This window comes from Muntiacus reevesi, chromosome 10 (genome assembly GCF_963930625.1).
Source record: "Muntiacus reevesi chromosome 10, mMunRee1.1, whole genome shotgun sequence".
NCBI lineage: Eukaryota > Metazoa > Chordata > Mammalia > Artiodactyla > Cervidae > Muntiacus > Muntiacus reevesi.
Genome location: NC_089258.1, coordinates 6,264,692 through 6,277,526, shown reverse-complemented (window position 1 = coordinate 6,277,526; position 12,835 = coordinate 6,264,692). Strand labels below are relative to the sequence as shown.

The 12,835-nt window shown below is 40.9% G+C and overlaps 1 protein-coding gene across 2 annotated transcripts in view; it reads right to left on the bottom strand.

The window, feature by feature from the left end:
- The window catches only part of PPP2R2A (protein phosphatase 2 regulatory subunit Balpha), an 80,930-nt gene that overhangs the window by 10,859 nt on the left and 57,236 nt on the right, over positions 1–12,835 (bottom strand). For both annotated transcript variants that reach the window (XM_065946425.1, XM_065946424.1), the window contains exons 4-5: positions 9,278–9,443; positions 1,023–1,135 (exon numbers count right to left, since the gene is read on the bottom strand). In XM_065946425.1, coding sequence (XP_065802497.1) covers positions 1,023–1,135; positions 9,278–9,443 — 279 coding nt within the window. The remainder of the gene's footprint in view (positions 1–1,022; positions 1,136–9,277; positions 9,444–12,835) is intronic.

The window sequence follows — 12,835 nt, the reverse complement described above, 5'->3', positions numbered from 1 at the left end:
GGGGTGCACGTGTCTCTTTCAGATCTGGATTCCTCAGTGTGTATGCACAGAAGTGGTATTGCTGGGTCATATGGTAGTTCCAGATTTAGTTTTATAAAGCAATTGATATTGATTGCTTGAAGTGTTGACATGGGAAGAAAAATGAAAAACAAATCTGCCTTCCTTTACAGAGAGCAATAACTATCAAAATTTGTAGTTTTTCCTAGTTTCAGTCTTTTGTTTGAAAGACTTGCAAAGTTAATAAATGTTTATAATTTGCAAAACAGAAAAAGAGACACAGATGTACAGAACAGACTTTTGGACTCTGTGGGAGAAGGTGAGGGTGGGATGTTTCAAGAGAACAGCATCGAAACATGTATATTATCTATGGTGAAACAGATCACCAGCCCAGGTTGGATGCATGAGACAAGTGCTCGGGCCTGGTGCACTGGGAAGACCCAGAGGGATCGGGTAGAGAGGGAGGTGGGAGCGGGGATCAGGATGGGGAATGCATGTAAATCCATGGCTGATTCATGTCAATGTATGACAAAAACCACTACAATATTGTAAAGTAATTAGCCTCCAACTAATAAAAATAAATGAAAAAAAAAAATAAAATAAAGTGGCTAAAAAGGAAATCAGCCCGAAGCATCAAATTCTTGGTATTTCTCATTGCAACTAGAAGATTTAGTCCATTTTTACTTTTTTGATCTCCAAAAAAGTTAATCTTGAAACTTAACCTTCTAATAGCTGATAACCAAACCATAAGAACAAGAGAGTGTGGTGGCATAGTAAAAAACAAAACAAATCAAAACACAGTCTTGTGTTGAGTCCTGGTTCAGCCCCTGGCCACAGTGAGACTCGTCTGTAGGTTGGAATCTGTTTAAAATTTGAGTCTTTAATGTTCCCTCTGGTTACAGAATCTTGGGAAGCAGCAGAGTGTAACTATTCCTATTCATGTTCTGTTGAGGATCTAGACTATATAATAACAGTACAAAAGACTATTCATTGGAATCAGAATTTTTTTTTTAACATGTACTTACACGTAGTGTAGTGACTGTAGTAGGATCTCTATACCTTCCATCTTCCTCTTTCAAGTTATACCCTTCTGGTCTTTTGTCCCTTTCACTGATTTTCCATAACTTTATTGTTTTATCTGGGGAAAAAATAAAGAAAGCCTTAAAAAATGAGAGATTAACCTTGACAGAAGGAAAACATTTTAATATATATTTAAACATGTGATTTCATATCTGACCCAAAAGGATCCCAAGAATAAAATCCCTGACCTGACTTAATAAAACACAAACTTTCTACTACCAGGTGAATAAAAGCATCTGTACATATAAAAATAGCACAGAAATAAAAAATCTATGTTAGTGGCACTCATTAAATATCATTTAATATTAAAGTCAGGTCACAGCCAGGTCCCTATCCTTCAAAAGTTATTATAGCTAGAGGGGGCAGGGGAAAGTGTGTGTGTGTGTGTGTGTGTGTAGGGGGCGGGGGAAACTGTGTGTGTCTGTCCATCCCCTGGAGAGGGGTGTGTGTGTGTGTAGCGGGCGGGGGAAACTCTGTGTGTGTCTGTCCATCCCCTGGAGAGGGAGAGGGGTGTGTGTGTGTGTGTGTGTGTGTGTGTGTGTGTGTGTGTGTGTGTGTGTGTGTGTGTGTGTGTGTGTGTGTGTGTGTGTACGGGGCGGGGGAAACTCTGTGTGTGTCTGTCCATCCCCTGGAGAGGGAGGGTGTGTGTGTGTGTGTGTGTGTGTGTGTGTGTGTGTGTGTGTGTGTGTGTGTGTGTGTGTGTGTGTGTGTACGGGGCGGGGGAAACTCTGTGTGTGTCTGTCCATCCCCTGGAGAGGGAGGGTGTGTGTGTGTGTGTGTGTGTGTGTGTGTGTGTGTGTGTGTGTGTGTGTGTGTGTGTACGGGGCGGGGGAAACTCTGTGTGTGTCTGTCCATCCCCTGGAGAGGGAGAGGGGTGTGTGTGTGTGTGTGTGTGTGTGTGTGTGTGTGTGTGTGTGTGTGTGTGTGTGTGTGTGTGTGTGTGTGTGTGTGTGTGTGTGTGTGTACGGGGCGGGGGAAACTCTGTGTGTGTCTGTCCATCCCCTGGAGAGGGAGGGTGTGTGTGTGTGTGTGTGTGTGTGTGTGTGTACGGGGCGGGGGAAACTCTGTGTGTGTCTGTCCATCCCCTGGAGAGGGAGGGTGTGTGTGTGTGTGTGTGTGTGTGTGTGTGTGTGTACGGGGCGGGGGAAACTCTGTGTGTGTCTGTCCATCCCCTGGAGAGGGAGGGTGTGTGTGTGTGTGTGTGTGTGTGTGTGTGTGTGTGTGTGTGTGTGTGTGTGTACGGGGCGGGGGAAACTCTGTGTGTGTCTGTCCATCCCCTGGAGAGGGAGGGTGTGTGTGTGTGTGTGTGTGTGTGTGTGTGTGTGTGTGTGTGTGTGTGTGTGTGTGTACGGGGCGGGGGAAACTCTGTGTGTGTCTGTCCATCCCCTGGAGAGGGAGGGTGTGTGTGTGTGTGTGTGTGTGTGTGTGTGTGTGTGTGTGTGTGTGTGTACGGGGCGGGGGAAACTCTGTGTGTGTCTGTCCATCCCCTGGAGAGGGGGTGTGTGTGTGTGTGTGTGTGTGTGTGTGTGTGTACGGGGCGGGGGAAACTCTGTGTGTGTCTGTCCATCCCCTGGAGAGGGTGTGTGTGTGTGTGTGTGTGTGTGTGTGTGTGTGTGTGTGTGTGTGTGTACGGGGCGGGGGAAACTCTGTGTGTGTCTGTCCATCCCCTGGAGAGGGTGTGTGTGTGTGTGTGTGTGTGTGTGTGTGTGTGTGTGTGTGTGTGTGTGTGTGGGGCGGGGGAAACTCTGTGTGTGTCTGTCCATCCCCTGGAGAGGGAGGGTGTGTGTGTGTGTGTGTGTGTGTGTGTGTGTGTGTGTAGGGGGCGGGGGAAACTCTGTGTGTGTCTGTCCATCCCCTGGAGAGGGAGGGGGTGTGTGTGTGTGTGTGTGTGTGTGTGTGTGTGTGTGTGTGTGTGTACGGGGCGGGGGAAACTCTGTGTGTGTCTGTCCATCCCCTGGAGAGGGAGGGTGTGTGTGTGTGTGTGTGTGTGTGTGTGTGTGTGTGTGTGTGTACGGGGCGGGGGAAACTCTGTGTGTGTCTGTCCATCCCCTGGAGAGGGGGTGTGTGTGTGTGTGTGTGTGTGTGTACGGGGCGGGGGAAACTCTGTGTGTGTCTGTCCATCCCCTGGAGAGGGGGTGTGTGTGTGTGTGTGTGTGTGTGTGTGTGTGTGTGTGTGTGTGTGTGTGTGTGTGTGTGTGTGTGTGTGTGTGTGTGTGTACGGGGCGGGGGAAACTCTGTGTGTGTCTGTCCATCCCCTGGAGAGGGTGTGTGTGTGTGTGTGTGTGTGTGTGTGTGTGTGTGTGTGTGTGTGTAGGGGGCGGGGGAAACTCTGTGTGTGTCTGTCCATCCCCTGGAGGAGGGCATGGCAAGTATTCTTGCCTGCAGAATCCCCATGGACAGAGCAGCTGACAGGCTACAGTTCATGGGGTCACAGAGTAAGACACAACTAAGTGACTAAGCACATGCTTAGTCATATGTCTATACATGCATAACGCTTAACATTAAACTTTTACACAAAAAAGCAAAGTCGGTTAAAATGGCCTAAGTATCAGCCACTCTGTCATGTCTAGCTCTTTGCCACCCCATGGACTGTACAGCCCACCAGGCTCAGTTCTTCCTAGTGCACGGAATTCTCCGGCCAAGAATACTAGAGTGGGTATCCATTCCTTTTCCCAGGCTATCTTTCCGACATAGGGATGGAACCTGGGTCTTCTGCACTGCAGGCAAATTCTCTACCATATGAGCCACCAGGGACTATTTAGAATAAAAATGGTAAGGTTATCTATCTCCCTTGGTCCCACACTTCCTGCATATGCTCTCAAAAACTCCACAAACTTCTTAACAGGTCTGGATGGATCTGTTTAAAACCTTTCTTTTCCTCTGTTATGTTTGTGATTCAATTCAAGTAAGTACAAGGGCCTGAAAATAGTTTACCAATTAAAAGCATACGTCCCCAAGTCCTTCAAGACAAAATTATTCAGGATCGAGAATATATAAAATAGTGTTTTCTACAATAAGCTTTGCCTCCGAAGTAAGTCTAGAGTTAGAGAAAAGTTGCAAAGAGCACTGAGTGTTTCCATATACTCTTCACCCAGTTTTTTCCTAATGTCAGCATACATTTGTTAAAACTAAGAAATTACCATTCCACGTTACCCCATTCGCTAGACTTCAGACTTTACTCTGATATCATCAGGTTTTCCACCAACGCCTCCTTTCTGTTCCAGGATTCAAACAACACCGTATGTAGCTGTCAAGTCACCTTAGTTTCTCTGCAACAATTTCTCAGACTTTCTTATTTTTCTTCTTCCTAACAGTTCTGAGAAGCACTGGCAGTGTGTGGAATGTCCGTCCACTGGGCATGTCTGTTGTTCCCTCATGATCTAATTGGGATCATGGGGTATCAGAAGAGCTGAGAGTAAAGTAAATGTATGCACAGTACTGACATGACTTCCACTGGTGATCACTTGGTTAGGAAAGAAACTGCCAGGTTCCTCCACTGCACACTTAGTGTCTCCCCCTTGGAAATGAGGTACTAAATCCATCCATGTCTGATAGGACCAGTTACAGTCTGGGCAAGCAGGAGTGTCCATCCACATGTTATTTGGAATTCTCTGTAACAAGCATCCTTTCTCCCCACTTATTTATTTACTCAATCAGCCATCTACATCACAATAGAATCAAGCACATTTATTTAACTCTGTGTGCCCAAGTGGCCCAGTGTAAAGAATCCACTTGCCAACACAGGAGATGCAGGTTCAATCCCCGGGTCAGGAAGATCCCCTCGAGTAGGAAATGGCAACCCACTCCAGTATTCTTGCCTGGAGAATCCCATGGACAGAGGAGGCTGGTGGGCTATAGCCCATGGGGCTGCAAAGAGTCAGACACAACTGAGCAAGCATGCCCATTATAAGCTTAAAACTGCACTTACAAAATGCCGCATCTTAATGGCCCTTCATAAACAAATGGGTATACTAGAATATGAAAAGCAGTGTATAGAGTACTTTGTAGTGCTCCATCATATAGAGACATGGCAGGACCTCCTCCAGCCTGGCCACCCCTCTGCCCAGTGGAGAAGAGCACGCGTAGCACCACTGTGGGTGCCCCCGGCAGAGATGACATGTACACAGAGAACAACTGCCAGTTTACTGGCTTGTGGCTAACCATTTCATCTGAAGCCTATGTAATTGGGGTTTTCAGTTATACTGCAGTTAAGTTATATGTGTTTTCTATGTGCCATTTGGTTTACATTTATTTATACAAATTAGGTAAAGAATGACAAGTTTTAAGAGTATTTAACCTGTTCCCAAATCTATCATATAAATGAGCCATGCCTGAATTCTACATTTTGGGAGAAATTATCACCTAAAGATTATTAGGATGAACACCCTCCAACACCACCACACACACGTTCCCATGATTTCTGATGGCCTGCTCAAATTCGTCATCCTTAGAAATCACAATAAACTTATCAAACATTTCAAATAAGATGTAATTAGTTTGTGGTTCCCAGTAATGTTACAGAAAAAAAAAAAAAAAGAGAGAGAGAGAGAAAGAAAAAGAAAAAAAAACTGGGTAAACAGATTTTTGAAACAAATTAAACTTCAGAACAAAAAATTTAAGGTAATAAAATCTATGACTTAGAGAGTGCTAAAAACTTTTAATAGCATAAACAGAACACCAAGAAGTACTACACAGTATCAGTGCAGTGCTTGTGAATAGGCAGGTTGGGAATTTAAAAAAAAAAAAAAAAAAAATCAAAAGTTTTATGCTCCACAGTATTTTTTAAAACTTTTTTTTTTTTGGCTGTGCTGCTGGGCTTGCAGGTTTGTTATTTTCTTTTTTTTATAAAGATTTATTTATTTATTTATTTATGGCTACACTGGGCCTTGTTACTGTGAGCAGGCTTTCTCTACTTGTAGCAAGCGCTTGCGGGGGTGGGGGCGAGGCCTACTCTGGTGTGGTTGCAGGCTTCTCACTGCGCTGGTCTCTCTTGCGGAGCATGGGCTCTAGGGTGCTTTAGCAGTTGCAGCCCACAGGCTCTAGAGCAGAAGCTCAGTAGTTGTGGCACAAGGGCTCAGTTATTCCACAGCATGTCGGACCTTCCTGGACCAGGGAGCGAACTCGTGTCTCCTGCACTGGCAGGCGGATTCTTTACCACTGAGCCACCAGAGAAGTCCAGCGGTTACTTTTACCAGGAATTTTGGGCCTGTAGTTGGAGGGACATGAGAATAATCAAACTCCAAAAACCTGCACACAAGAGTATGTACATATACTCATTTTCTGTGAAGAGGGTTATTAGACTCCTCAGAGAGAATTGTTAGAGTCAAAAAGTTAAGAACCACTGCTCTACCTGTTTCCTGACACTGTGAATACTGATATTCAAAGTGTTTCAGAAGCTCAGAGTCCCAGTATTCCCCTCACCACAGAGGGTTAGAACAGGGAAAACAAATGCTACCAAGTTTCCTTTGCAGATATGTGGCTTTTACATACAATCCAAAAAGCTTCTTATTAATAAATAAGCTGTTAAGACAACCTATTCACAAGTTAACTTTTATTAGTCATATATTCAAAGACCCATGGTCAACAGATTTTAGAGCTGGATGTTTTTGCAACATAGAGAAACTGAAGAGAATTCTGAGAAAGGCAAAGGAGGTTAAAGAGAAAGAGAATAAAGTCACTTGAAGAAACACTAAATGAATAAAGTTATAAGAAGATGACTATGAAATTATTTAAGTAAAAACAATCTGGGAAATACTTGCATAGTGATGATCACAGAAAGCCAATGCAAAGATGAAGATTAATTCTGATTACTCAAAGTTGGAACGTTTGCTCCCATTTTCCATCAGTCTCCCCAGCAGTTTTCTAACCTTTCTGTGAGTATAAAGACCCATTACACTATGAAGACAGAAAGTACAGATATTATGCTGTCAGAGAAAACTATACCAGATAATAGAGATACTGCTCAGATTTAACAGAAGTTAACATTTTTCCATATTTGCCTTCTCTCTTTTCAAAGAATAAAGCTTTTCAGATGCAGCTCAATTACTACTCCCATCCTTTCCTATTCTCAGCACTCCCAGATACTGTGATATGTAAAATTTTGATACTTGTTACATTCCTCCACATTGGACTCTACTTTTAGCACAAAAAATAATACAGCTACCATCCCAAAAGCTGTGTTTTACTTAGCATTCATTAACAATAAAAAACCCCAAACATGTGCAATGCATTGTGTATTGCCCTTAAAAATAAGCTGTTATTACTAATCAATGATTTTTCAAATTTACATACTTCTATTTGGGGAACACTGTTTATTCTGTCCACACAAAAACAGTACTTAGACTCACATGACCCCTGACCCAGTCCCTGGAATTTCCAGTGGTCTTTTCTCCCACTGAGCTCTTGCCGAGTTCAGTGTCTAGAAAGGCTGGGCTGATTATATGATGCCTTATTTATTTCAAATCATAGAGGAAACCTGCATGGACGACATGCAGAGATATAAATGAGAACTGAGAGATGAAATGGGGTTTGCTTTCAAATAAGACTGAAAAGGCAGGGTAAGAAGTACCAGCGAAACACAGCTGGGGATGAACTGAAACTGCTGAAGCTGGGTGTTTGGTATATGGGACTTCATTATGCTACTTCGGCTTGTATATTAAAAATCCCCCTCTATAAAAAATAAAACAATTTAGCCTGTAAGAAGTGAACTGCCAAAATTACTACGAGCAAACACACTTCCTGAGACATTTACTTCCAAAGCAGAAACACATACTGCATGCGCGCTTAGTCGCTTCAGTCGTGTCCGACTCTCTGCGACCCTATGGACCATCGTCTACCAGGCTCCTCTGTCCATGGGATTCTCTAGGCAAGAACAGTGGAGTGGGTTGCCATTCCTTCTCTACAATAATACATATTATTTGATGTCAAAGAGCAGTACCTCAAGTGCTATTTGAAAAAACTTAGTTAACTGTACAAATCAAAACTGAACCAAGATTAGAAACCGACGTACAACACGAGTAAACACCCAGCCTCCATTTACAATGCTGTAAATTACAAGCTTAAATCATTATCACTATGTATTTTTCTTTTAATAAGAAGAGAGGAAAATGCAGTTCATGTTATCAGCCAGTGGTATCATTGTGTGGAGTGCACTTCCAAGAATTTGACACAGTAGGTGAGAAGGCCTAAGGTGGATGAAGCCAGCACTTAATGTTTTCTACTGTTTAAACCAAAGTCACCTGAGTTTGGATTCTGCAAGTGCTAAAGAATGGTGAGTTCTAGATGCTAATATCTGATTTTACTAATACCAAGAGGATGTGAAAATGGAAGTCTCCCCCAATCCTTGTTCCAGCATTAAGAAGCTTTTAATTTAAATTTTTACAGACTGGCTACTCCAAACACCTGGAAGTACTCCTCAACCATGCTAATAACTCTCTCTTAGACCCAAATCTGCAGGGATAAGCCAAGTCACAACTCAGGTAAAAATAAGAAGAACAAAAAGAAATGACCCACTTCTTAACCTGTCATAAAGGACTTTAAATTCTGATAGAGACATTATATAATTCTAACCTTCATTTAGTAACTCTTCCTACAGAAACAAGACAGTATGGCAATGAGGCAACTCCAGTTTGTGTCCTTCTTGAACGAGGATCAAGTAAGACGAGTTCTCTCCTAGACAGTGTCCTGGAGTGGGGACCGTCCTTTGACAGCGTTTTGCATTTACAGTATGAAACACTCTTTGCAGAGTTAGGCACACTTGAAAAGGAAGCGGGAAGGAAATGAACACATACTGAGCACTCACTGTGTACACCAGGAGTCATCGTGTGTACTCACCTCAACCAGGTGGTAACGCAAACCCACCACCCAGAGTGTGCAGACGAGGAGACCTGGCTCCTACGCCAAGAAGGAGCAGGAACAGGATCTGACCCAAAGCAAATGTAAATCTCATTCTTTTTACTACAAATTGTGTGTGTACTAAAGAACAAGGACACCTGAGGAGCTCTTTATGAGAATTTAAAAACTGCAAGAAAATAAAAAAGGAAAGACAAAAAGAAGAGTTTACATTCTATATGGGGAAGAAATATTTCCAAATGTCTATCTCCAGAGCCCTCTTAACAATTACTCCTCTTTGAACAGGGGAAAGGAACCCACAGGACATGTGCACACAGCGGGTTTATGAAAAGAAGAAATGTACACTCACCGTTGGTAGACAATAAAAACTGAGCAGCATTTTTCTGGGGCAACCACCTAATTTTGTTGATCTTTTCTTCTATTTCTAAACTTTTCAAGTAGTCAAACTCTGGTTCATGGCTCTGAAAGGTGCTGTAAACATTATATTCTCCTCTGCTATGAGACTGGATTTTGTTCTAAAATGGAAACAAAAATATTTGGACCAGTTGAGAAATATTTCAAATTAATCAAATGTTTAACCAGTTCTAACAGACCTTGTATCATCTTATATACAATTCTATTGTTTTTTGTATTTAAAGCTTCCAAGGAATAAATATAAATGCTTGAAAGAAAAAAAGGAAAAGCTAGATAAATCCTTTACTTAATTAGGCCCAACTTATTAGGAAAAATGATATTAAAATATGGATCCTTTTGACTGCTACTTTACCATTATATATGACATACTTAATAGAGGACTACTGAGCATACATAACAAGTTTCATCCAAAAAGTAAAGACTAAATAAGAAAAAATGATCAGAAACAGCAGAAAGAAGGATGAGGCACACCTTCTTTCTCTGCCTTTCTCATGCCTGTCTTTAGGTCATTTCACTGCTGGAAAGCTCTTGAAGAGAAGAGCCCTCATAAGTGCAACGGCACATTTGACTCCAACCTCCCCCACTCAAGACCACATTTACGGGGCTGTATTACTCACTGAAACCACATCCAACTCTACTCAGCAACAAACACTAACCCTCCTTAAATTATCTTTCTTAATTATGAGCCTAGCACACACCAATGATTTATTTCATTTAGTATCAGTGCGAATGAATATAATTTAAGCTGTTGGATAGAGACTACTTGTGAACTTCTTCAGTTAACACTAATACCTTAGCAAAAATGAAAACTGTAACCATTTCTAGAGTTTCACTTATTAATCCATCATCACACAATCAAAAACCTTTCCACCAAAAACATTAAATGTCTTGTTCAAAGAACCAATGTAAAAATAGTTTAAAAGAAAGGTAGTATTTATAATCAACTATTTTAAGTAAATATGAATTAACAAATGAAATGTTTAAGATGAAGTGATACTAAGAATGGCCTGTTGGTCATTATTATTACCCTCCTTATAAAAAGAAAATCTTACTGAATCATTATCTCATAAGCATAGGTTTTAGGTTGTTTTTTCCAGTAGCTTGATTATCTGGATTGATCATTCATGGTTACAGTTGTATTTGGATTAATTATTATTGAGTGTGTTTACCAATACTGAGAATGCAGAACACATCACAGAACATAATGCACACTGGGGATATGAAAAGGGTAAAATTCAAACTGAGAATCTTGGTCTCATTATAATACTCTTACACCAAATCTAATAACCCAACCCATTTAGTAGCTATATGCCAATATCTCTTTAGAAGAAATTCCATATATCTTCCACTGAAAATTACTCAGCCTCAAAAAATTTGTCATATTATTCTCCAAGAAAGTTACAATAAACAGCAATTCAATTTTTAATATGAATGCTATTTTTAATGTAAGCAAAAGACTACAGTACTATGTACACTGGGTCCCAGAGATATACAGAGATTTAATAACACAGAATCTCTGCCTTCAGGTAACTTGTGTATATGAAACTTTAGTCAAAAGTAGAAACTAAAGTCCATATAATTCAGGTAGGCCTGAATTCAGACAAAAATGGAATTGCTGGACCAGGATGGTCTTTTCACTAAATAGTTTTCGGTTAATTGGTTATTCATATATTCAATATAATAAAACAAACCCTGACCCATACTACACCCACCTTAAGCCACTCATATAAACTGATTCCAGGTGAATCAGGAATATAACTCTAAATGCTTCTAGTACAACACTATCCAAGAGAGCTTTCTGCAACAATGGGAACAGTCCTTATCTGCGCTGTCCAATATGGTAGCCACCAGTCATATGTGGTTGTTGAGCACCAGAAATGTAGCCACTGTGACTAAGGAAGTGAAGTTTACATTTAACTAATTAAATTCTAAATAGCCACATGTAGCTAGTAACTACCGTACTGGAAAGCACAGATCTAAACAATAACAGGAATATATTATCTTCCTGGACCTCGGGGTAGAGAGGCATTTCTTTTACAGGAAAGAAAATGCAGTAAGTCTAGAGAAAAACACAGATAAACTGAATTATATTAATAGCCTCTACTTATGAGAGTATCATTCAGAAAAATAAGACAGTAAGTCACAGAACTGCAGATACTTCCAACAAATACAACTGACAAAGGGTTAATATTCAAAAGGTGCTAAGCCTACACATCAGTGAGAAAAACAACAGACAATCCAGTAGAAAAAAGTGCAAGAAATTTTAGTAGGTACTTCACAAAAGATGATATCCAATGGCCAACAAACCCATAAAAAGACACTGAACCTCAGTATTAACCAAGAAAGTACAAATGAAAACTATAACAAGACACCCTCATAATCTCAAAATGTTTAAATTATAAAATCACAAAGCATTGGCAAAGATGTGGAAGAGCCAGAATTTTCACACATTGTTCATGAGGATAAAATGGGCAGAACCACTTTTTACTATTGTTCGGTTGCTCAGTCACGTCCGACTCTTTGCGACCCCATGGACTGCAGCACACCAGGCTTCCCTTATTACTATGTTGTCTTTTTTTTTTTTTTTAACTTTTTACTATGTTATCTTAACAACTTTTTATTCTTTATAGCTGAAAACGGAACCAACCAAAACATCTGCATCTGTAACAGAATGGATAGATTGTGGTACAGAAATACAGAAGACCACAATACAGTAATGACAGCAAATTATTACACCAACAAAAACTGAGTAAAAAGGCCAGACACAGAATATTTAGTGTAGATTCCAAACAGTTCTAAAACTACAGGCCAAATTAAGTGTTAAAAAACTTATAAGGAGGAAAGAGAAAGGAATTGCTTGGAAGGGGAATGAGGAGGGTTGATAGAAGTTGGGAAGTTCTGGCTCCTGACTGAGATACCTGCTGCGTGATAATCCACTAGTGTTTTGTGCATTTTTCTGTGTTTATTTCAACACAGTTTAAAAAAAAAAAAAGCACACAAATTGTGTAGCCACTCTGAAAACAGTATGGGGGTTTCTCAAAAATATAAATAATAGGGACTTCCCTGGCATCGCAGAGGTTAAGACTATGCTTCCACTGTAAGGGCCGTGGGTTCAATCCCTGGTTGGCAACTAAGATCCCATATGCCACATCGAAGGGGGGAAAAAAAAAAAAAAGGAACTACTGGATGATCCAGCAATCTGGGTATAAATCCAAAAGAAGTGAAAAAGGAACCTCAAAAGACATTATTCAGAATAGCTAAGACGCAGAAATAACCTAAATGTCCACTGACGCAAAAATGAATAAAGAAAATGTGGTGGGTGGGTATATGCACACACATGTGTATACACATATAAATTATTCAGCCTTTAAAAAAAAAAAAAGGAACTCCTGTCATAGGCTACAACATGGATGGACCTTAAGGACATTATGCTAAATAAAACAAAGCCGGTCATTAATGATAAGTACTGCACAATTCCACTTATATATATGGA